The 25,112-nt window shown below is 45.1% G+C and overlaps 2 protein-coding genes across 3 annotated transcripts; one reads left to right on the forward strand and one right to left on the reverse strand.

The window, feature by feature from the left end:
• Nucleotides 1–1,053: 1,053 nt before the first annotated feature.
• On the reverse strand, nucleotides 1,054–9,167 carry cox11 (cytochrome c oxidase assembly homolog 11 (yeast)). Its single transcript, XM_085761760.1, has 5 exons — nucleotides 9,051–9,167; nucleotides 6,579–6,861; nucleotides 4,046–4,201; nucleotides 3,077–3,202; nucleotides 1,054–1,968 (listed from the first exon to the last, which is right to left on the reverse strand). The coding sequence occupies exons 2-5, from the start codon at nucleotides 6,834–6,836 to the stop codon at nucleotides 1,780–1,782; spliced, it is 729 nt and encodes a 242-aa protein (XP_085617886.1). The 5' UTR covers nucleotides 6,837–6,861; nucleotides 9,051–9,167; the 3' UTR covers nucleotides 1,054–1,779.
• A 1,030-nt stretch (nucleotides 9,168–10,197) lies between these two features.
• Nucleotides 10,198–17,293, forward strand: LOC146967097 (chromobox protein homolog 2-like). Of its 2 annotated transcripts, none has more exons than XM_085760900.1 (5): nucleotides 10,198–10,327; nucleotides 10,472–10,515; nucleotides 11,964–12,029; nucleotides 15,062–15,131; nucleotides 15,231–17,293. In XM_085760900.1, exons 1-5 carry the CDS (start codon nucleotides 10,262–10,264, stop codon nucleotides 16,728–16,730), a joined length of 1,746 nt encoding a protein of 581 aa, XP_085617026.1. In that variant the 5' UTR covers nucleotides 10,198–10,261; the 3' UTR covers nucleotides 16,731–17,293. The 2 variants fall into 2 exon arrangements, with proteins under 2 accessions (XP_085617026.1, XP_085617027.1); XM_085760901.1 differs by having other exon boundaries at nucleotides 15,234–17,293.
• Nucleotides 17,294–25,112: the final 7,819 nt, after the last annotated feature.

Here is a 25,112-nt window from a genome sequence, read left to right on the forward strand (position 1 = left end):
CAAGAATATTTGTCTTATTTCTTGTCAAAATGTCTCATTTCTAGTCAAAACTAATCTCTTTCCACTTAAAATAAGACTCATCACCTAAAAATGAACTTGTTTTTAGATCATTTTCACTTGTTTCAAACTAATTTTCACTTGAAATAAGTAGAAAAATCTGCCAGTGAAAGCAAGTTTTTTGTGTTTGTAATAAGAAAGTAAAACTTGCTCCACTGTCAGATTTTTCTACTTATTTCAAGTGAAAATCAGCTTGAAAGAAGTAAAATTGGTTAGAAGGAGAAGAAGAAGAATAGAGGATATTAATGGTGAATACTGAAACTAAAAAAACTAAAAACATCACAACTTCATATCTGAGAACCTTTTCAAAGAGGAATTTATCTGTTTTATTTCCTTTTCTTCTTATCCCCATGTCTTTTTATTTATTTGTCTATTCACTAATATTCTATTACTATTAGTAGGCTATTAGGCTATATATTTTTTCAGATTTTATTTTATTTTCAGAATTTATGAATAAGTAAAATTCAAATGAAGTAGAAAAAGAAAATAAAGTTCCATTACTTTTCAATAAAGTTCACTGAAGTGTAGCGAAGCTTCAGATACCGACCACCGCTGCAAGTGCAAAGTTATTAAATCCACTCCTTGGTTTTTTACATGCTTCATTTAAAAGCCTTCAATCTTATGAAAAAGAAATATGCAATTAATTAAAAAGTATTATTAGTAGTAGTAGTAGTATTGAGATGTACTATATACAGTATATAACTATATATATACATACTGTATATATAACTCCTTGTGCAAAGTAGAAATAAAAAAAACACTACGGAGGAAGAAGAATCAGAGCCACTGAGACCGTATCAGTGAAACATTTCAATTGTTGTATGTTTCATTTCAACTGGAAGTCAGAGACCAAAAGTAAAAAATCCAAGACAGCGGTCGACTCGTGTCCATCAGCAGAAGTGGAAGCAGATTCACTTTATCCAGCAAAACAATTTAAACCATGAATTTAATCTGTGAAAACCAGTTGAAAAATAGATGACAGAAGATAAAGGTAAATATTGATCCGTTTCCTGCAACAAGTGAATTCTTTAATTTGTTTTTTTTAGATGGAAACAAAACCAAAAGCACCTGCAGCATTCAGTTTATAATAAATACATTTCAATCATATAAACTATGAACTCTACTGTAATAACTCCTGTTACAGGAGCTGCTGCCCCCCGGTGTCGGGACACAGCACATGCAGTCAGGATTCATTCTAACTGAACAGAACAGAACAGAACTGAAGAATCCCACACTCTGTCCATCACTTGAACTCACCGGACAGTTGGTGTGAAGAAAAGAAGAAATGAACTCAACTCAGAGAAACAGAGTTTAGTTTCATTCAGTCGACTCAATTATCATTATCATTATATACAGACCCCACACACACACACACGCACGCACGCACGCACGCACACACACACACACACACACACACACCACACACACACACACACACACACACACACACACACACACACACACACACACACACACACACACACACACACACACACACACACACACACACAGTCTCTATTATAGCACTGATCTGAAAGGTTGCTGCTGCTGACGACAGGAAGTACAGTGTTTTTCACAATAAAAGTTTTTCTTTTCTTCTTGGTGTCTCGTGTGTCTCATGATTTAGTCAAACACACGTCAGAGTCTGGGAACGTTTGTCCTTTAGCTCGGGCCGAGACGTGAAGCAGGTCCTGGTCCCGGTCCCGGTCCCGGTCTCAGGTCTCAGGTGTAGCTGTATCCGGGCAACGGGAGGCTCTGGCCCTCCTTGGCCTCGAAGAAGGTGTAGGACAGCGTGATGGTGCTGACCCGGGCCATCCGCGGGTCCTCGTCGAACTCGGGGTCGATGTAGAAGAAGACGGGCATGTCCACCTCCTCGTGGGGGTTCAGACGCTGCTCCTCGAAGCAGAAACACTGCAGGCAGGTAGGCAGGACAGAGGTCAAAGGTCACAGGTCAGAGGTCACAGGTCACAGGTCAGAGGACGGATTCATATGAATTAAACATTTTCAAACGGCACAAATCATGTTCAGGGCAACAAACAAACTACTGCCTAAGTTATTGTTGACACGAGCAACTACTGTATGTTGTTTCTCTGTTTGTGTTGGGAGGATGTCATGTAAAGAAAGAAAGAAACAAACAGGACACACAGGAAGTAGAGAAAGGGTAGCACTAAATAAACTAACACTTCTTCCTACAACTTTTTAACAAATTGTTGTATTGACCAAAATGCTTGAAATGTGTTATATGACGGACGGACGGGACCAGACAGACAGATAGATAGATAGATAGATAGATAGATAGATAGATAGATAGATAGATAGATAGATAGATAGATAGATAGATAGATAGATAGATAGATAGATAGATAGATAGATAGATAGATAGATAGATAGATAGATAGGACCCCTGGCAAAAATGATGGAACAAGACTTGCTACAAAACATGTTTTATTCAAAACGCCAACCTTCTGATTTTAAGAAACACAAAAAAAAAAGCAAGAAAGAAAATTCTTGTAGTCAGTCACAATTTTTTTTTAGATCAAGTAGAGGAAAAAAATATGGAATCACTCAATTCTGAGGAAAATATTATGGGATCATCTCACTGGTAGCATCAAGATAGAAAACTTAAAGCAATATGTTTGAAAAATTCACAAGAAAATGTGGCAACCAACTGACTTTTTGTGTTTCTTGAAGTCAGAAGGTTGGCGTTTTGAATAAAATTTGTTTTGTAGCATGTCTGTGATTTGACCTTTTTCTACAAAATAAACAACTAAATGAACAAGAGCGGTGGTTCCATCATTGTTGCCAGGGGTTGTAGACAGACAGACAGATAGATAGATAGATAGATGGACTGACGGACGGACGGACGGACGGACGGACAGGCGGACAGACAGATAGATAGATAGATAGATAGATAGATAGATAGATAGATAGATAGATAGATAGATAGATAGATAGATAGATAGATAGATAGATAGATAGATAGATAGATAGATAGATGGACGGATGGACGGACAGATACCTGGATCTTGTTGAAGTACTGTCCGGCCTCGAACGGCACCACGTTGTAGGTGGAGATGCCGATGATGGGTTTGTCCGTGGGGTTCTTGGCTCTGTAGAAGGCCAGCGCCGTCTCACCTGGAACCACCTGCACACACACACACACACAGACACACACAGACACACACACACACACACACACACAGACACACAGACACACACACACACACACAGACACACACACACACACACACACACACACCGGGAGCGTCAGTGCTGAACCTCCTGGACCTCGTGGATCCGTCTGGTTCTGGTTGAGGGACTCGGGTCTCTTACATACAGGGCCGGCCCAAGGCATAAGCGAACTAAGCACCTGCTTGGGGCCACGTGACTATAGACCTTTTCAGAGAGTATAAACAAAGACAGGTGTGGCTCATTAGAAAACGCTCTGGTACACTAAATGGAATGGAGCCTTAATTAGTATCCTTGGTAACACCTGTATTTGTTTATACTCTCTGAAAAGGTCTATTGGGGGCAAGTAACGTTTTAAAATTGTAGTGCGTAACTTTTGTCGATCCTTATAGAAACACTGCGTAATTACAAAAAACTTTGATTATTGTTGCATTTCAAATTGTTGTTGCACTTTTCTGTAAAAATGTTAAAAAGCAGATGATGTGTTTACAGTAAATGCATTCATGTCTGTTGGTTTATTTTGTTACTTTTAGTCGACCGAGGACGGTGACATTCAATATCCCAGTACTACATCAATTTGAAGATTAAATGTAAATCAACCCCAGGCTGCTACTTTTAGTTCAATTTGGGGCCATTTCAGAATAAAAACCATAGTGGGTAAAAACCTGCCAGGATGTGATGATTCATAATGACAGGGTAAAAAATGAAATAGTATTATTGGCAGTAATAGAGGGGGGGCACCAAAATAAAGATTTAGCTCAGGGCCCCATGGAGGCTTGGGCCGGCCCCGCTTACGTACGTAGATCTCGGTCTGCTGCGGTCTGAAGTTCCACTGCATGCTGGCGTGGGTGTCGGCGTTGAAGGTGATCTTCAGGACGCGCTCCTTCACCGGCGTCATCGTCTCCACCAGGTCCGCGTCGTGTCCGGCCACCGCCGTGCCGCCGAGCCCCGACGCCTGACACACACACACACACACAGAAATTCCATTTAAACTTTAAACAGTAGACACAAGTCTTGTGTATTGGTGTATTACTCCACGTTTTGATAGGTCATATAGTTTTTGATCAATCCCTGTTCAATGACCATGACCATATTTGGAGAAATTATGAGATTATAATGGGTGTGTATTGCACGGAATGTTCGTGTCAGAGTGCGTGACATCATCGGTTAGAGTGAGAGAAAGCCCAGAAAAAAAATCCAGATTTTTTTTCTCTTTCCACACTCCTCTTGGACTCAATTTACACTCTACACACATGATTTTTTCCAAACTTGTAGACAAACTTGTTCTGTCTCTCACAATGTGCTCAAAATATCAGAGAGACTTACAGAATTTGAATTACCAGCCTCTAAGTGCGGCCACGTCCGTCTCTGCTCCTCATTGACTCCAATACAAATATTTTCTGAGAGAAGCAGAACGGACCAATGTTTTAAAATCACCAGTGTCTCCAAAATATTTACTATAGAAACACCAAAATCACACCAAAGCGTTCAGGAAGTCCTTACACCGATGACGGTTTGTGTTTTGTTCTGATAGGAGTTACCGTCTTGTCACAGTAAGCCTAAATGTGAGACCGGTGCAGAGGCAGAAAATCACTCTTTTTCTCCATGTTTCTGTCTGTCTCAGCCTGGGGGGCCCCTATCGTCATTGGCAACCACCTCAAGTTGCCGTGGTAACCTCTGAGCCTCAGGCCAGAGCTTGTTAACTTCATAAACAATCCACCTGGAGCTCGTTAACATGTTTAGAAACACAGACACACACAGGTCAGACTTTATTCCTCCTGTTGCTCCCTGTTGGCTTCTCTCTCAAAGCTCTGTGCTTATTATGGGCTGCTTTTTTTTTAAACTTTTATAACATTGCTTCCTCAGGCACCTTAGTTCAAGTCTCTGTCAAACACAACGACACACAGGTTACTTAATGTGGTTACAGCTCCTCCATATCAGTGTTCAGTGAAAGATGATCATGTGTCTGTCTGATCAGCTCTGTCTTGACCTTAAGATCGTGGGTTTGATTCCCATGTGGACAGAGATGGCAATGGGGAAATTTTCTAGTTTACTTTATCACTGCAATGGTTTAAAAATCAGGTGCAAAATATGAATCAATACATTTATATTTATGTTACATTATAAATGTTCTTTATTTGACCAGTTTGAATTGAATCTAAATCCCATGTTGTTCCTGAATCCACGAAACTGCTGAATCAGAATAATCCTGTTGTTCTGGATTAAAGTTTTCCTGATCCGACTAAAAAGTTCTGTTCGACACAAACTGAGGGTTTGATCCAGATTAAAACAGAGACTGAATCACGTGATCTGATCTGGTCTCAGGAACTGGTTTTAGTTTAGAAACAACTCATTTTCATTATTTGATCCAGACTCTGACCAGGTTGAACTCTGACCCCCCGGAGCTCCTGGTCAGAGTTCCCACTCTTTTCTTGTCATCATTTTCCTGGACATTTCCAGCTGCTCCAGTCTGACAGACATGCTGCTATTAGGCCTCACACATCACCCCGTCCCATTCATGCTTTGGAGAAGTTGTAGTTCGACAGTTGTACTTTATTTTGTACATTCAACCAGTTTGTTTTTCTCACCCCCAAAGGTTTGATTTAAAGATGTGCAACCTATGGCTCTAACTTACTGTATCTATGAAATAATATCTTACGTGCTCAGAAATTAAAACACATTTATCATAGAACAACACAAAAACATGTTGTTTTTGTTTTTAAACCAGACCTAAAGCAGCTGTCTTTTCTCGCTGGGCACATCTTTGGAAAAGAAATCCTTAGTGGGGTCTGAATGAGTCAAACTGAGCTCTGGTAGCTGATGTGATAAATAATTTTCCAGGAGAACTCCAGCTTTTCTAGGACATTTACGCTTTTTCTCAATTTCCATGTGTTTTCCATGACTGGATAATTGGTCAACTATTTTCAGGTGTTTCCTCACTAGAGATGGGATTTATGGCTCTTTGAGGGGAGCCGGATCTTGGTGAGCCGTTCCTTTCAAAGAGCCGTTCAAAAAACTGGCTCATTTGACTGATTTTTTAAATATTTATTAAGTTTAAAGAAGCCAGCCTGGTGGTAACTCATTTTATCTTGGAAATAATGGGGTGAGATTTGGAACAAAATAATACAAAATTAGATATCCCACTAATATCTGAGTTTGCACGCCACTTACGTAGCCAATGGAGCAGCTTCAATTGACTGTTATGAACACACAGAGATGTTAAAAAAAAAAAAAAGAACGGTTCCCAGCTGTGACTCGGTTCCCATCGTTCATGTTAACGAGCCGTTCAATAGAATCGGTTCGTTCGTGAACGTCACAACACTATTCCTCACCTGGCAGTAGAGTCTGTAGAGCGGCACGGCGGCGTACGACAGGCCGATCATCCCCACGCCGGCCGCCGCGATGTATGTCAGCGCCGTCTTGTTCCTGGTCTTGGAGTCGTCCTCGCGGGCCCGGCTCCTCCTCCCGCCGCCGCCGCCGGTCTTGGCTCCGCGGCTCTGCAGGGTCAGAGGTCGCCGCCGCAGCGCCCGCAGCAGCGCGGCGTGATGAGGCGGACAGACGGACGGACGCAGCAGCAGAGACAGCAACATGGACGGGCCTGCAGTCGCTCCACACCTGAGGACAGAGGACACAACTGATCAATAATCAATCTGTCATAACACTTCATCTTCCAATCAATCAATCAATCAATCAATCAATCAATCAATCAATCAATCAATCAATCAATCAATCAATCAATCAATCAATCAATCAATCAATCAATCAATCAATCAACAACAAAACACTTCACACACGTCTCAACATGAGACAACACTGGGAACAAACACTGAACTACTACACAACAGAGACAATCACATCATAGATTTGATCTTTTAGGTTTAAATGATTTGTTTTCCAGATAAATCAGTTTTTTTTTATCCAGGGTTTATACAGGAATCTTGAAGTTAATTTTTTAAGACTTTTTCAAGACCTTCTCAAAACTTTTCAACACCTCACCGCCACTTCAAGCTGTAACCATTTACATCAGTGACACTTTAACTATAAAGACTATAGATCACTATGATACAACAGAATTCAAAATAGGCTGGGATAATAAATCAAAGGCAAAGTTTATCAAAAAACAAAACAAAAAAACATTGCTCCATTCAAAAAACAAAAACAACAATCTTCTTTTCTTTTTTATGCACCGGTTCATCTTTGGTTTTTAATAAAATGAATGAATTCACACACTTTTACAATGTTTTTTAGGACTCAAACTCTTGGACAGCTAATGGGCTTTATGCACAGCTCCACTACTTCCTGAAATAAGACAGCTCCTTTATTTCCTGTCTTACATTATTGGACCAACTGATTAATCCAGGTGTGTCTGGCCATTGTTGTGAGGTCAGACACACCTGGATTATTCAGTTCCAAATTATGAAATGAATGTTCTTGAAGGATGTTTATGATGATAGGCAGCACGTTCCTGAAGACAAGTAGAGCTGTTTAACCCTCTATGGTAGCTATGCATTATGATGCCAGTGGGGGAAAAAATGTTTGGAGTGTTTTTATGTCTCAAAATAGACTAAATAAACATAATCTAAAGAAATTTTGGAAGTTTTTGGGATTTGTTGACTGTAGGCAACATTGTACTATTACGGTTCATCATATACTGTATTAGAAACAGCAGTCTCTGTAGACTTTACCCTTCACTGGCCTCATCCTCATCCGAATTCTCAATCTCATCTTCCTCATCATCATCATAATAGCCTGATGTTTACTTTACTGCATCCAAAATCACATTTATTAAGGAAAAAAAACAAAATTATGATGAATTATATGTTTTTGAACATTATATTTACACCTAAACACACACTACCATAGTCTCATAATGCAATATTGATTCCATAATGGTCCACTGTCGCCTCAAGGCAACGTTGCAATTTTCTATAATGGTACGTTGTTGCTTTGGGGCAACAGGTGCATTTTAACAAGTTTCCATTATTTAAAAAGTAACTAAATTGCATGGAACTATTAAAAATTAAACGTTACTAATCTATTAGTGTAAATATATTTTTTCCAGATGAAAAAGGGCCAGGAAGTTACTGTATGTTTTCAGACCGTTTTAGTGGAGCAAAATGGCAAACCTGTTTCCTTTGAAAAAGTCTGCAAAAAGGGTTTCAGTGGCTTCTTGAAAGTCATGTGATAAATTAAAGCATTGTTATTGGTTCTCTAAGGTCTCCTCTCTTTTTTAAAGTATTACAGCATTAAATGGGATGAATTGTGGAGATGTGACAGGCCAGAAAGTGGTATGTTGCTGCCTGAGGGCAACATGGTACCATAGAGGGTTAAGTTTTCCTTTCAAAGAGAAAGTCAGAGCTCAGGGAGTTGGTGCCTCAGCAGCAGGTTGTGTTCACCTGTCACCTGGACAGGTAATATGCAGATATACAGTCTATGGTATGCAGATATGTTAGTTAGCAACACAACTATAATAGTCTGATGTAGCCTAGTGATTCTGAATATGAAAGGAGGCTCATCTCACTCCACTCTGCTCTACATGTAGAAGCCTGTTGTATAGAAATTTACACGTTTTCCTACGAATATAATACATTCTAGTGTAGAATCGTAAAGTAAAACACAGAATTACAGAATTACAAAGAAGACACATAGAAAGCAACATGTTTCCTCCTCTGTCCTGCATCTGGCCTCATGTCAGGACCAGGGGAATCGAACCGGGACCGGGACAGAACGACCGATCAGTGACGTATATAGACAACCAGGATCAATAATAATAATAATAACGATGATTAATTAACTCATGTTACCTGAGAGAAAAGCTGCCGTGACTTTCAGCTCCAGACTCCACTCATTACCAAACACACAGGAAGTCTCATCATCACAGCGGTGCAGCGCTCAACCCGCTCCGACTGCCGCACTGCAGCGGAGAAAGGTTCCGCCCGGATAAACGGGACAGCGGTGAACACACACAGGCTACTATTATATTATATTATATTATATTATATTATATTATATTATATTATATTATATTATATTATATTATATCTTATTATATTATATTATATTATGTGTTTATTTTAGGAAACTTAAGGGAAAGGAATTGTTTTTGTTGAATCTTTTTATATTACAAGGAAAATATGACATCCATAATGCAAATGGTCATCCAAAAAAACAAACTTTTATGAGTTTAAAATAGAAATCAGATATTATATGCAGCTACTACAAAATATGAAAGACAGAAAAGCCTTGGAATATTATAAATTATTACAAACAATTATATGATTTAATAATACCTATAATATATACCTAAAATACCAATACCCCTTTCACAAATGTTTCTTAAAAGCATCTCTACATGTATGATAGTCATTCTTTTCTTTTCTTTTTTAAACACCAACACAAACACAACTCATTCTCCTTAATGAGACTCTGATGAGGTCATCACCTGAACCACATCTGGTTTGATAGGAAGATTATAAATAAAAACCACTGCTGGGATTAAACATCAACATTATCCCACAAAAACTGATTTATAAACTCTTCCTGAGTTAAAATATTCTTGCTGTGTTGTTTAGGAATAAATATGAACATGTTTTCTCTTTACATAATTATCATTCAAGGTCTGAAAAGACTCGATATTTTTTGTTATTTAGACTAGTTTAGTTATTTTCAGCCAATAAAAGCTCTAAATGACTATATTTTTATTTCAATTTTGGGAGAAATGTTGTCGGTTGATAGAATAAAACAAAAAAAATTAATAATTTTACTCAAACACACACCTATAAATAGTAAAACCAGAGAAACTGATCATTTTGAGAGTGGTCTCTTCATTTTTTCCAGAGCTGTATGTATATATTTTTTGTTTGTTTATTGTATGTATGTATGTATAGTGTATATGTCTAAAAAAAAAAAAAAAAAAAAAAAAGATGTGTGCGTGTGTGTGCGTGCGTGTGAGAGCCGTACGGTGGCCGTGTGAGGTCAATCGCGCTTCGCTCCGTGCGGAGGGGCTGCAGCAGTAATGGAGGGGGTCACCGTCGGCCAGGTATTTGATGCCGAGTGCATCCTGAGCAAACGGCCCAGGAAGGTGAGAGTCCGTCGGCCTGGGGAGGGAGAGGGAGGAGGGGGGTGGAGGGGGGGGCAGCGGGGGTTCGGCCCGGTTCGAGTCCGGTTGGTTCTGACCCAGTGTGTCTGTGTGTGTGTCTCTGTGTGTGTGTGTTTGTGTCCGCAGGGGAAGTGTGAATATCTGGTGAAGTGGAGGGGCTGGTCGTCCAAGTGAGTAGCTGCTGCTGCTGCTGCTGCTAGCCTGCTAGCCTGTTAGCTCCGGTGCTAGCTGCAGCAGACAATGGAGGGGGGAGGGGGTTCGGTGGTTCTGGTTCTGGTTCTGCAGGAGCACGGAGCCTCCGCAGCCGCAGACTGACCGACCGACTGGCTGGTTGGTTGGTTGGTTAGTCCGCCGTGGAGTCTCGGTGCTCGGCTGCAGCAGCTCGGTCTGCGCCGGTCGGTCGAGCAGCGGCTGCAGCTGGAGCTCCAGACCCGGACGAACCGAACCACATCTGGGTCTCATCTGGACCAGAACCATCTCATTATTAAACCTTTAAATACAAAGACAGTCCCAGAGTCACGTGTAAAAACATCAGCTAGCCTCTGAATCTGTTTATAATCGATTGGAAAATGTCTTGATTATTGATCAGTATTGATATCTATATCTGTATTCTGTTGATATTACCTGATCAGCTCAGCATCAACAGATAGCTTTATTATTATTACTGGTTTATTGACTATACTGGTACTATACTCCTCTATCCTGCTCACTGCAGCAACATATCATTCAAACACACTGAACTTTATTTAAAATAATATTTTGTGCTGACAAAGTCCATGTATTGGCTATATATAATCAATATATGCATATAACAAACTAGTCGGAGTTCCAGACCCGGACGAACCGAACCACATCTGGGTCTCATCTGGACCAGAACCATCTCATTATTAAAACTTTAAATGCAAAGACAGTCCCAGAGTCACGTGTAAAAACACCAGTTAGCCTCTGAATCTGTTTATAATCCATTGAAAAATGTCTTGATTATTGATCAGTATTGGTATCTATCTGTATTCTGTTGATATTACCTGATCAGCTCAGCATCAACATATTTTTCAGGTTTATTATTATTATTGGTTCATTGACTATACTACTGCAGCATCAACACATCATTCAAACACACTGAACTTTATTTAAAATAATATTTTGTGCTGACAAAGTCCATATATTGGCTATATATAATCAATATATGTATATAACAAACTAGTCGGAGTTCCAGACCCGGACGAACCGAACCACATCTGGGTCTCATCTGGACCAGAACCATCTCATTATTAAACCTTTAAATACAAAGCCAGTTACAGAGTCACGTGTAAAAACACCAGTTATCCTACTCATCATCTCTGAATCTGTTTATAATCCATTGGAAAATGTCTTGATTATTGATCAGTATTGATATCTATATCTGTATTCTGTTGATATTACCTGATCAGCTCAGCATCAACAGATAGCTTTATTATTATTATTGGTTTATTGACTATACTACTGCAGCATCAACACATCATTCAAACACACTGAACTTTATTTAAAATAATATTTTGTGCTGACAAAGTCCATATATTGGCTATTTATAATCAATATATAAATATATATAAACTAGTGTTTGTTGTGATGTTTTCAGACACAACAGCTGGGAACCAGAGGAGAACATCCTGGACCCCCGGCTCCTGGCAGCGTTTCACAAAAGGTGTGTGTGTGTGTGTGTGTGTGTGTGTGTGTGTCCTCCCAACACAACAGGGAGTGTTTCTGGAGGACACAAAAAAGTGAGGGACCAGGCCACAGGCTAATGCTAAGCTAATATTATGAATGTGATCAATAACATGTGAGTCATGTGACATTGACATTCTAATAAACCAAACAAACTCCCTCGCTTTATTGTGACCGGTCCCTCGCTTTATCGTGACTGGTCCCTCGCTTTATCGTGTCCCCAGACCGGTCCCTCGCTTTATCGTGACCGGTCCCTCGCTTTATCGTGACCGGTCCCACGCTTTATCGTGACCGGTCCCTCGCTTTATCATGACCGGTCCCTCGCTTTATCGTGTCCCCAGACTGGTCCCTCGCTTTATTGTGACCGGTCCCTCGCTTTATTGTGACTGGTCCCTCGCTTTATTGTGACCGGTCCCTCGCTTTATCGTGACCGGTCCCTCGCTTTATCGTGACCGGTCCCTCGCTTTATCGTGACCGGTCCCTCGCTTTATCGTGTCCCCAGACTGGTCCCTCGCTTTATCGTGACCGGTCCCTCGCTTTATCGTGACCGGTCCCTCGCTTTATCGTGACCGGTCCCTCGCTTGACATGGAATGTCACCTCGCTGGGGGGGAAAGAGCCTGAGCTTGTGCGGGAGGTTGAGCGGTATCGGCTAGAGATAGTCGGGCTCACCTCCACGCACAGCCTGGGCTCTGGAACCCAACTCCTTGAGAGAGGTTGGACTCTCTTCCACTCTGGAGTCGCCCACGGTGAGAGGCAGCGAGCTGGTGTGGGCTTGCTCATAGCCCCCCATCTCAGCTGCCATGTGTTGCAGTGTTCCCCACTTAACGAGAGGGTCGCTTCCCTGCGCCTTCGGGTCGGGGATAGGTCTCTCACTGTTGTCTCGGCCTACGGGCCAAACGGCAGTGCAGAGTACCCGGCCTTTCTGGAGGCCCTGGGAGGGGTGCTGGAAAGTGCTCCAACCGGGGACTCCATCGTTCTGCTAGGGGACTTCAACGCTCACTAGGCAGCGACAGTGTTACCTGGAGAGGTGTGATTGGGAGGAACGGCCTCCCCGATCTGAACCCGAGTGGTGTTTTGTTGTTGGACTTCTGTGCTAGCCACAGTCTGTCCATAACGAACACCATGTTCGAGCATAAGGGTGTCCATCAGTGCACGTGGCACCAGGACACCCTAGGCCGGAGGTCAATGATCGACTTTGTAGTCGTGTCATCTGATCTCCGGCCGTATGTCTTGGACACTCGGGTGAAGAGAGGGGCTGAGCTGTCAACTGATCACCACCTGGTGGTGAGTTGGATCCGCTGGCAGGGGAGGAAGCTGGTCAGACCTGGAAGACCCAAGCGTATCGTGAGGGTCTGCTGGGAATGTCTGGCAGAATCCCCTGTCAGGGAGGTCTTCAACTCCCACCTCCGGGAGAGCTTTGACCGGATTCCGAGGGAGGCCGGAGACATTGAGTCTGAATGGACCATGTTCTCCACTTCCATTGTTGATGCGGCCGTCCGGAGCTGTGGCCGTAAGGTCTCCGGCGCCTGTCGCAGTGGCAATCCCCGAACCCGGTGGTGGACACCAGAAGTAAGGGATGCCGTCAAGCTGAAGAAGGAGTCCTACCGAGCCTGGCTAGCTCGGGGGACTCCCGAGGCAGCTGACGGGTACCGGCAGGCCAAGCAGACGGCAGCCCGGGCGGTCACGGAAGCAAAAACTCGGGTCTGGGAAAAGTTCGGGAAGGCCATGGAGGAGGACTACCGGTCAGCCTCGAGGAAATTCTGGCAAACCATCCGACGCCTCAGGAGGGGGAAGCAGTGCTCCGCCAACACAGTGGAGGAGGGGAGCTGTTGACCTCGACTGGGGATATCGTCGGGTGGTGGAAGGAATACTTCGCATGGCCGGCAGTAAGTCAGATCTGTTCCCGGTGCATGTTGGACTCCGACAGGCGCAGCCAAGGGCCGGAGGGGGTACGGTTCGGGAGCCACTTGATCTCATCTCTGCTTTTTGCAGATGATGTGGTCTTGTTGGCTCCCTCGAGCCAGGACCTTCAGCATGCACTGGGGCGGTTTGCAGCCGAGTGTGAAGCAGCTGGGATGAGAATCAGCACCTCTAAGTCCGAGGCCATGGTTCTCGACCGGAAAAAGGTGGCTTGCACCCTCCAGGTCGGGGGAGAGTTCCTGCCTCAGGTGGAGGAGTTTAAGTATCTTGGGGTCTTGTTCACGAGTGAGGGAAGGATGAAGCGCAAGATTGCCAGGCGGATCGGTGCAGCGGCCGCAGTCATGTGGTCGTTGTATCGGTCCGTCGTGGTGAAGAAGGAGCTGAGCCGAAAGGCAAAGCTCTCAATTTACCGGTCAATCTACGTTCTGTCATGAACTCTGGGTCATGACCGAAAGAACGGGATCCCGGATACAAGCGGCCAAAATGAGTTTCCTCCGCAGGGTGGCGGGGTGCTCCCTTAGAGATAGGGTGAGGAGCTCTGTCACCCGGGAGGAGCTCGGAGTAGAGCCGCTGCTCCTCCACATCGAGAGGAGCCAGCTGAGGTGGCTCGGGCACCTGTATAGGATGCCCCCTGGACGCCTCCCTCGTGAGGTGTTCCGGGCATGTCCCACCGGGAGGAGGCCCCGAGGAAGACCCAGGCCAGCCGAGGAACGCCTTGGGGTCCCCCCGGAAGAGCTGGAGGAAGTGTCCGGGGAGAGGGAAGTCCGGGGATCCCTGCTCCGACTGCTGCCCCCGCGACCCGGACTCGGATACAGCGGATGAAAATGGATGGATGGATGGTCCCTCGCTTTATCGTGTCCCCAGACCGGTCTCTCGTTTTATTGTGTCTGGTCCCTCGCTTTATCGTGTCCCCAGACCGGTCCCTTGCTTTATCGTGACCGGTCCCTCGCTTTATTGTGACCCCAGAAATACTTCCTGTTGTGTTGTGAGTTTGTGCCTGTGTGTTTCCTGAGGTGTCGGTGGTTTGACCCCTCTGAGCCGCAGTAGTTTCAGCCTGTTGATGTTGATGTTGTTCTTCTTGTCCTTCACAGAGAACAAGAGCGGGAGCTTCTGTTCCAGAAGAAGGGGAAGAGGCCGAGAGGTCGACCACGGAAGATTCTGGTGAAGCTCCTCCCACTTCCTGTCGCTCTGCTCCTTAGTTCTTCTCGCCTCTTTTTGTTTTTTCCTCCATCACTCATGTGTGTTGTGTTTCGTCCCCAGCAGCCGGTCGCCCCCACCGTTAAAGACAGCCGCTCCTCGTCCTCGTCCTCCTCCGGCCTCTCGTCCTCGGCCTCCTCCTCCTCGGAGGACGACGACGACGACGATGACGACGACGACGATGATGAAGATCACCAGAAGAAGGCGAAGCGGCTCCACCCGGTCCCTCAGAAGCGGCCGCAGATCCTGCTCGCCACACCGGACCCGCCGCCGCACAAGAAGAAACGTGGGAGGAAGCCGCTTCACCCCGACCTGAGGGCCTTGAGGCAGGCGAAGAGCCGACCTCCTGCTCCTCCTCCTGCTCCTCCTGCTCCTCCTCCTCCTGCTGCTCCTCCTCCTGCTCCTCCTGCTCCTCCTCCTCCTCGCCACCACCAGAACCTCAGACTGCACAGAGAGGATCCTCGGCCCGGCGTCAAGAAGCCTCTGCAGCCGGCGAGCTTCACCTACACCGGCCTGAGCAGGAGCTCCAGGGACGAGGCCTCCTCCCACACCTCCTCCTCCTCCTCCCACGCCTCCTTCTCCCACTCCCACTCCCACTCCTCCTCCAAACCCGGATCGCTCGGCATCTGGACCAACCGCTCCTTGTCCTCCTCCTGCTCCCACAGTAAAGCCGCTCCGTCTTCTCAGAGTAAGAACTCGGCATCTGAGCTCAAACGCTCCCTGTCCGAGTCCGGCGGCGGTGGCGGCGGTCGAGGCGACGGGTTCAAGGTGGCGCCGATGAAACAGAGTTCTGGTTCTCTGGGTTTGCACGGCGGCGGCTTCCTGACTCAGCGGCGACAGGACGGCGTCGGAGCGCAGAGCGGCTCGGTCCAACACAAGCAGCAGAACTCCTCCGGCCTTTCCAAACCGTCCGCCGCGCTGTCCTCGTCCTCGTCCGCGCAGCGAGACCACCGGGCCAATCAGGCGCTGAGCCTCCGGGCGCTCAACCTGCAGAGCGTCACCAAGGCGGCGGCCGGCGGCGGCGGCGGCGGCAGCAGCAGCGCCGGTGTTGCCGCGGCGGCGGCGTTGGCGTCCCGGTCCAGTCTGAGGAGCGGCGGCATCGCGGTGAAGGGAGGAGGCGTCAAAGAGACTCGGATGGCGGCCGGACTGCAGCGCTCGGCGGCGGCTGCAGGCGGCGTCGGCGTGGAGACGGGCCGCGGGAAGGACGGCGGCGGCGGTTCGGTCCGCGGCGCCGCCGGCGTCGTTGGGAGGCAGGACGACAGGAAACACGGGCTGAACTCTCAGAACCGGAGCCTGAACGAGCTCAGCACCGGCGACTCGGACGAGACGAGCAGCAGCGAGTCGGAGCACGCCGCCGCCGCCGCCATGTATCCTAGCAACAACAGCCGGCCCAGCCTCGGCAACAACGACGCCACCGAGTCGGACACGGAGACGGACTGGCGGCCGACCCGCAACCTCCTGGAGCACGTGTTCGTCACCGACGTCACGGCCAACTTCATCACGGTGACGGTGAAGGAGTCGCCCACCAGCGTCGGCTTCTTCAACGCTTCAACGAACCGCTGACGTCACTTCCTGCCGCCGCCGCCGCCGCGCTCAGGGTTCCTATAGCAGCAACCACGCCGGTCTCCACGGAGACGCACAAAACATCCGGACCAACCAGTGATGTCACACACGGTGGAGAAACCCGTCGTCATAGGAACCCTGACGGCCCCGCCCCCTTTTACACCTGCAGTCAAAGCACAGTGTGACATCACAGTGACATCACAGGAAACAGGAAACCGTCTGACGCAGAGGAGAGAAAGTCTGATTGATTGATTGATTGATTGATTGATTGATAATCGATCGATCACTGATCATTTGGAAAAAAAGTCTCAAGTCAAAATTTTCTTCAAATCGACCAATAATCGATTACTGATCAATAAACTGGTTGTACGTTGTAATTATCAGGAATCAGAACTATTGATCAGTTCTGATATTGATCCGGTTCAGTCTGACGTTAACTCTGTCAAACAGAACCGGTTCCGGCCGGTTTGAACTTCCTGTTTGTTCCAGGAGCTAAAGATCAAAGATCCTGAACATCAAACCAAACAACAGAGAAATGATTGACAGCTCCTCTTCCTCTTCCTCCTTCTTCCTCTTCCTCCTCCTCCTCCTTTCTCCTCTCCCTCTTCCTCCTCCTCTTCTTCCTCCTCCTCCTTTTCCTCCTTTCTCCTCCTTTCTCCTCTCCCTCTTCATCTTCATCCTCTTCCTCCTCTTCTTCCTCCTTTTCCTCCTTTCTCCTCTCCCTCTTCATCCTCCTCCTCCTTTTCCTCCTTTCTCCTCTCCCTCTTCCTCCTCTTCCTCCTCCTTTTCTTCCTTTCTCCTCTCCCTCTTCCTCCTCCTCCTCTTCCTCCTCCTTTTCCTCCTTTCTCCTCTCCCTCTTCCTCCTCCTTTTCTTTCTTTCTTTCTTTCTTTCTTTCTTTCTTTCTCCTCTCCCTCCTCCTCCTCCTCTTCTGTCTCACCCCCCTTCTCCTCATCCCTCTTCCTCATCTCCCTCCTCCTGCTCTTCCTCCTCCCCCACTCCTCCTCCTCCTCCTCCTCTTCTGTCTCACCCCCCTTCTCCTCATCCCTCTTCCTCATCTCCCTCCTTCTCCTCCTCCTCCTCTTCCTCCTGTATATTATTCAGACAGAAGAAGAATCCCCGTCGTCGTGGTTTTTCCTCCTGAACAGATTGTTTTGCTCTTCGTCTTTCAGTTCCTCGGACCAAAGCTGTAAACGAATGTGAACGATGTTGATTTAGATTATTGATTATTGATTATCGACAGTATTCTCTGCACTACGCACAGTATATCAGTGAAAACTCTTCATCTCCGTGAGAGACGTCCCAGCGTCACTTATATATATCCTTACCCGATTTTATACCGTTTGAATACGTCTGTGTGTCGGTGGACTTTGTGTTAATTTATATTTGTACATACGTTTTTCATGTTGATCTGATCGACCTGGTGCTCATGTGGCCGGCGAGCGCCAGATGTTGTAGCCTGTGTGCCTCTCTGCCATTTTGAAGGTATTTGAAATAAACCATAAGAACGTTCGACCGTGTGTGGCCTCGTGTTGTGTTCAAGGACCCGTCTCCGCTGCTGTTCACGTCTCCACCAGCAGGCGAGAGAGACCTGAGACCGGTTGTGTCCGAAATCACTCCCTCATTTCCTACTCCCTACTCACTATATAGTGAATTCAATATAGTGACTCACTGGTCAACACTTTCGGACACTACTCCTCCGCACAGTTAATGAAGTATTACGTCGCGTATTTAAAACGCTTAAATATATTTAAGCATCAAAGACGTTCAATCAAACCCACATAGTTTGAATCAACGTTCAAAACACACACAGCCACTCACTAAGCATAACGTCCGCTAGCTTAATGCTAACGTATAATGTAAAAAAAAACACCATAGACGGGCTAACCAGAGTCTTAGTCAGTTTATAACACTTGTAAGGACATTTGCTCTGACGTTTGTTGTGGGAGTCTGTGGAAGCCGCGACCGGACAACTCTGGCAGCTGGACACATTTATTGAGGCTGCTGCACTACTGCATTTATTTGGTAGCTACACCGGTCACTACTGCATTTATTTGGTAGCTACACCGGTCACTACTGCATTTATTTGGTAGCTACACCGGTCACTACTGCATTTATTTGGTAGCTACACCGGTCACTACTGCATTTATTTGGTAACTACACCGGTCACTACTGCATTTATTTGGTAACTACACCGGTCACTACTTCATTTATTTGGTAGCTACACCGGTCACTACTGCATTTATTTGGTAGCTACACCGGTCACTACTGCATTTATTTGGTAACTACACCGGTCACTACTGCATTTATTTGGTAACTACACCGGTCACTACTGCATTTATTTGGTAACTACACCGGTCACTACTGCATTTATTTGGTAGCTACACCGGTCACTACTTCATTTATTTGGTAGCTACACCGGTCACTACTTCATTTATTTGGTAGCTACACCGGTCACTACTGCATTTATTTGGTAGCTACACCGGTCACTACTTCATTTATTTGGTAGCTACACCGGTCACTACTGCATTTATTTGGTAGCTACACCGGTCACTACTGCATTGCATTTATTTGGTAACTACACCGGTCACTTCTTCATTTATTTGGTAGCTACACCGGTCACTACTTCATTTATTTGGTAGCTACACCGGTCACTACTTCATTTATTTGGTAGCTACACCGGTCACTACTGCATTGCATTTATTTGGTAACTACACCGGTCACTACTGCATTTATTTGGTAGCTACACCGGTCACTACTGCATTTATTTGGTAGCTACACCGGTCACTACTGCATTGCATTTATTTGGTAACTACACCGGTCACTACTGCATTTATTTGGTAGCTACACCGGTCACTACTGCATTTATTTGGTAGCTACACCGGTCGCTACTTCATTTATTTGGTAACTACACCGGTCACTACTGCATTTATTTGGTAACTACACCGGTCACTACTGCATTTATTTGGTAACTACACCGGTCACTACTGCATTTATTTGGTAGCTACACCGGTCACTACTTCATTTATTTGGTAACTACACCGGTCACTACTTCATTTATTTGGTAGCTACACCGGTCACTACTGCATTTATTTGGTAGCTACACCGGTCACTACTTCATTTATTTGGTAGCTACACCGGTCACTACTGCATTTATTTGGTAGCTACACCGGTCACTACTGCATTTATTTGGTAGCTACACCGGTCACTACTGCATTTATTTGGTAACTACACCGGTCACTACTGCATTGCATTTATTTGGTAACTACACCGGTCACTACTGCATTTATTTGGTAGCTACACCGGTCACTACTGCATTTATTTGGTAGCTACACCGGTCACTACTGCATTTATTTGGTAACTACACCGGTCACTACTGCATTTATTTGGTAGCTACACCGGTCACTACTTCATTTATTTGGTAGCTACACCGGTCACTACTGCATTTATTTGGTAGCTACACCGGTCACTACTGCATTTATTTGGTAGCTACACCGGTCACTACTGCATTTATTTGGTAGCTACACCGGTCACTACTGCATTTATTTGGTAACTACACCGGTCACTACTGCATTTATTTGGTAGCTACACCGGTCACTACTGCATTTATTTGGTAGCTACACCGGTCACTACTTGCATTTATTTGGTAGCTACACCGGTCACTACTGCATTTATTTGGTAGCTACACCGGTCACTACTTGCATTTATTTGGTAGCTACACCGGTCACTACTGCATTTATTTGGTAGCTACACCGGTCACTACTTCATTTATTTGGTAGCTACACCGGTCGCTACTGCATTTATTTGGTAGCTACACCGGTCACTACTGCATTTATTTGGTAGCTACACCGGTCACTACTGCATTTATTTGGTAGCTACACCGGTCACTACTGCATTGCATTTATTTGGTAACTACACCGGTCACTACTGCATTGCATTTATTTGGTAACTACACCGGTCACTTCTTCATTTATTTGGTAGCTACACCGGTCACTACTGCATTTATTTGGTAGCTACACCGGTCACTACTTCATTTATTTGGTAGCTACACCGGTCACTACTTCATTTATTTGGTAGCTACACCGGTCACTACTGCATTTATTTGGTAGCTACACCGGTCACTACTGCATTTATTTGGTAGCTACACCGGTCACTACTTCATTTATTTGGTAGCTACACCGGTCACTACTTCATTTATTTGGTAGCTACACCGGTCGCTCTGGGTCGCTGTGGTAACGATGATCCGTGACCGCAATGCATGATGGGATATCTTGCTCCGGTTAGTGACCATCGGATGTTCACTACATTTTGCGGTGAATTCGCTGTGGTGACTAGAACCGGTTTATGACCAGGTAAGCTCGGTGCTGGCTGCCATGTGGTGTCGCCATGTTTTTACCTTCAGTGGCAGCGTGACGGTAGGAAACCACGGAAACTCAGCGGAGACACCGGAGCTGTCGGCTCAGGTGGAGGTGGCGTCTGTGAACAGTCACCGCGGTAACGCAGTGAGGAGGAATGGAGCGGTACACCTCGTCCTGACATACAGTGAGCAAGCGAAGCGGCAACGAAAACTCGCGCGAAGGTGTCCTGATCTGCAGCGTGACGATTTTGTCACGAGTACGTAGATTCTATTGGTTCAGAATCCAAACCAATCAAATTATCGAGGGACGTAGCTACACAAACTTGCGGCGCTATTCTGAGATTCCTGGTATTTCCTGGTTGCTGTTTTTCACTTTGAGTGTTTTTCCTCTCATATTCTCCTCTCTCTGATAACTAGCTTGTCAACAGGAAGCAGCGTGGACTTATCAACCAATAAGAAGTGTTTAGGGGCGGTGTAGTGTATTATACAACTTAACTTAAGACATCAAACTTTAATATCAAAAAGCATACCATAAAAACACAAAATTAAGTTACACTGCAGTTCTTCCACAGTGTCCAGTTCCCATTGTAGACTTCATCAGTACACATTCAGTCCATTCTTCATTGTCCACAATCAGATCTTTGCCTCGTGCTGACGGACCACTTGTTTACATAGAGGCTTGTTTATGGCTGTCGTCTGTCTGCCGTCTGCCCAATTTCACCTGAATGCAGCATGAAAAATACGACTGAGTTGCTTGAGATATACAACCACAACGCTAGATGGGAGGAATTCCTACACAATGTAGCTTTCAATCCTTATTACTGATCATTAAAGCAGAAGTAAGCGATCCGGTGGTTTTGTCTAACTTCCTGTCAGCAGATGGAGTTACGCCAGGAATACACTGGGAACGGCCGCGATGCAACACGTGAGCGGGGCGGAGCAGAGTTTTTTACCTGCTACACCAGGCACGGACACGACGCGACACAGCTTCACTGTTTGTTGTTGCAGCTTCAGCTTCACCTTGTCAAGCTGCAGTAAACGAGTGACTTTATGCATCTCAACACATTTTTACATCCTTCCTGTTAAAATGGATTGACAGAACCTTTTTCACAGGTAATCTGCTGACTATGTAGATTTACAAGTGCAGACTATATTAAATGGTATCAATTAACTGTTTAACTACACGATCATGGATAAAAAAAACAAACCCCATAATGTTGCACTGCTACTGGCTTTGCCTCTGGTACATGAGACATTTATTTTAATCACTTTTAAACGTAATTTATTCGTTTTATACACAGTTCTCTGTAGTTTTCTACCTGTTGGAGGGCCACGTAGCCACGTGACGAGGAAATAAAATAGACTCGGCGCGAAAAAGAATTGAAACGCCGCGCGACGGCCGCTGCAGTGCACGTCGCTCACATGGCCGGTGGAGGAGCTTCCATTGACTGAATGGGCGCGAGCTGCTGCGGCTGTCGCACGACACACGTTTCGCGTCGCGGCCGTTCCCAGTGTATTTCAGTCGTTAGCAGTCCCCGCCCTCGTCCCTACGTCACCACATTCAGTTTTCTCCTGGGCTCAGAGCAGAGCAGAGTGACTGACAGACCCGTGTTTCAGACCAAACACTCTATAGAAGTGATTGCTGTCGGAAGATATAACTATTTAAGACTTATATATATTAACACAAATATTCCGCTTACTTCTGCTTTAACAACAATGTCTAATCAATGAAGAGCAGATGAGTGAGTGGTTTCAGTGTGTGAAGAAACGTGTGTTTGTTATTAACCTGTAAATGCAGCTGTGACGTAGACAAACTCACAACAACACAATCCATCACACACACTGATGTCTGCAGGTCAGTGTGTGTGTGTGTGTGTGTGTGTGTGTGACAGCAGCTATCACCCACTAAGCTGCAGGTTCAGTGCTTTACAGTCGGAGCTGAGGTGGAATTTTCCCCAAATAAGTTTTGAGTAAACAGGCGGCGACAGAGACGCCTCACAGCTCCTGGTGTATAAACACTTAGAACAGTGTAGGGCAGTGTAGCACCCCTAACCCCCCCTCAACAACCCCCCCACCCTCAGCTCACACACACACACAGAGTCATTCCAATGGAGCGTGACTGACAGCAACACACCGCTGCCCCCTGGTGGACGCTGTTGACTGTTGACAGACTGTGATTCACCACCATGTTTCATTTCTTTCTTTCTTTCTTTTTTAAAACTCTCTTTATTGACTAACTACTTAATTTTGAACATAAAACGGTAACACTTTACAATAAGGGTCCCTTAATTAACGATTATTAAGCATTAACTAACTGTTTACAGATATACTCACAATCATTATTATGTATTACTTAGCATTAGGAAACACATTAATGAATGTAGCCTATTAGTAATAAAAGTTGAATAATGTAATTAGTTATCATTATGTATGCATTACTCAGCATTAATTAACACATTAGTTTATATATTAATGCTTAATAATGTACTAACTAAAGTTAATTAAAGGACCCTTATTGACATATCAGACAGCACAGACACCAGACACCAGACACCATATACACATTCACACATACATGTTTACATAAAAAGGTCATTTAAGTTGTATTACAGTAACTTATGGATCTCAAAATGAAAAATAGACAGATGGAGGGGATTAAAAAAAGATTATACATATAGGCTATATGTACCCAAACATGTATACACTCTTCAAAAGTAAAAAAGTAAGAGTAAGAAAAAAAAACTAAACACAGACAGGAGTAAAAATAAATGAATAAAATAAAATAAAATAAATAAAAGATCTTTCACTTCTATAACTTCAAATAATCAATAAACAGTTGCCAAATAGAACTTTCTTTCCTGGTTTTTCAGTAAGAATCAGATTTTCTCATAACATCTGTCATAAGATGTGAATAAGTTGGGGCTGAAACAAAGTTAGACAACAGAGAAACAGACAGACAAGTTTGTGTGTGTGTGTGTGTGTGTGTGTGTAGGTGTGTGTGTGTGTGTGTGTGTGTGTGTGTGTGTGTGTGTGTGTGTGTGTGTGTGGCGACAGTCAGACCTGCCGGTCGGCGGCTGCAGATCTCGACTGTCTCCTCACACCAGAGTGAAAACCTAGAAACGTCTCAGTGTGACATCCGACTCCGCCCACCTGTCAGAGCCACACACACACACACACACACACACACACACACACACACACACACACACACACACACACACACACACACACACACACACACACACACACACACACTCATCTACCTTTATACTGTATGGAGCTTTAATACAAACATCTACCTTTATTTTGAAGGAGCTTTAAAGCGATAGTTCACCCAAAATTGAAATGTCCCTCATTATCTCCTCCTCCCCCTCATGTGGACTAAGGGCTGGGAGAAGTTTCAGAGTCCTCCGTGGCTTCTCTGAGTTACAGGGGGTCTCGGCGTAGCAGTGCATGTCCATATGACGGTTGCTAATGGATACCAACTGTCTTCATAACAAAAAGACACACCAAAAAACGTCCAACTACCTCCATGCTGCTCGGATGTCTACCGGTGTCAGTGCAAATCACGCAAGATTTGCACTGACACCGGCAGAGCAGTGAACTGAGACACTGGGAGCTTCTGCTACAAACAAGCTTAAAATATAGACTTATTTAATTTTTTTCGGAACAATTTCTCATGTCGGGGCTTCAATACAAGAGGGACATTACATACAAGCAGCATGGAGGTATTTGGATGTTTTTTCGTGTGTCTTTTTGGACGAAGAAAAGTGGGCTCTGTTCTCAACCGTCATATGGACATGCACTGCTGCACGAAGCCCCGCTGTAACTCAGAGAAGCCACGGAGGACTCTGAAACTTCTCCCAGCCCTTAGTCCACATGAGGGGGAGGAGATCATGAGAAATGATGAAATTTCAATTTTGGGTGAACTATCCCTTAACACAAACATCTACCTTCATCACACAGCTGAGCTCCTACAGGATAAAACCAAGGTCATCAAACATCTTCCTGTGTGTGTGTGTGTGTG

This window comes from Trachurus japonicus, chromosome 19 (assembly GCF_045865225.1).
Source record: "Trachurus japonicus isolate A0001 chromosome 19, Traja_1.0".
Taxonomy (NCBI): domain Eukaryota; kingdom Metazoa; phylum Chordata; class Actinopteri; order Carangiformes; family Carangidae; genus Trachurus; species Trachurus japonicus.

What these genes read in the sequence shown, in the direction of transcription:
- cox11 (XM_085761760.1), bottom strand. Translation starts at nt 6,836, where the DNA reads ATGTTGCTGTCTCTGCTGCTGCGTCCGTCCGTCTGTCCGCCTCATCAC. An exon ending in CGCAGCAGACCGAGATCTAC is followed by an intron (nt 3,203 to 4,045) that starts GTACGTAAGCGG and finishes GTGTGTGTGCAG; the next exon opens with GTGGTTCCAGGTGAGACGGC. An exon ending in AGTACTTCAACAAGATCCAG is followed by an intron (nt 1,969 to 3,076) that starts GTATCTGTCCGT and finishes ACCTGCCTGCAG; the next exon opens with TGTTTCTGCTTCGAGGAGCA.
- LOC146967097 (XM_085760900.1), top strand. Translation starts at nt 10,262, where the DNA reads ATGGAGGGGGTCACCGTCGGCCAGGTATTTGATGCCGAGTGCATCCTG. An exon ending in CTGGCAGCGTTTCACAAAAG is followed by an intron (nt 12,030 to 15,061) that starts GTGTGTGTGTGT and finishes TGTCCTTCACAG; the next exon opens with AGAACAAGAGCGGGAGCTTC. An exon ending in GTCGACCACGGAAGATTCTG is followed by an intron (nt 15,132 to 15,230) that starts GTGAAGCTCCTC and finishes TTTCGTCCCCAG; the next exon opens with CAGCCGGTCGCCCCCACCGT.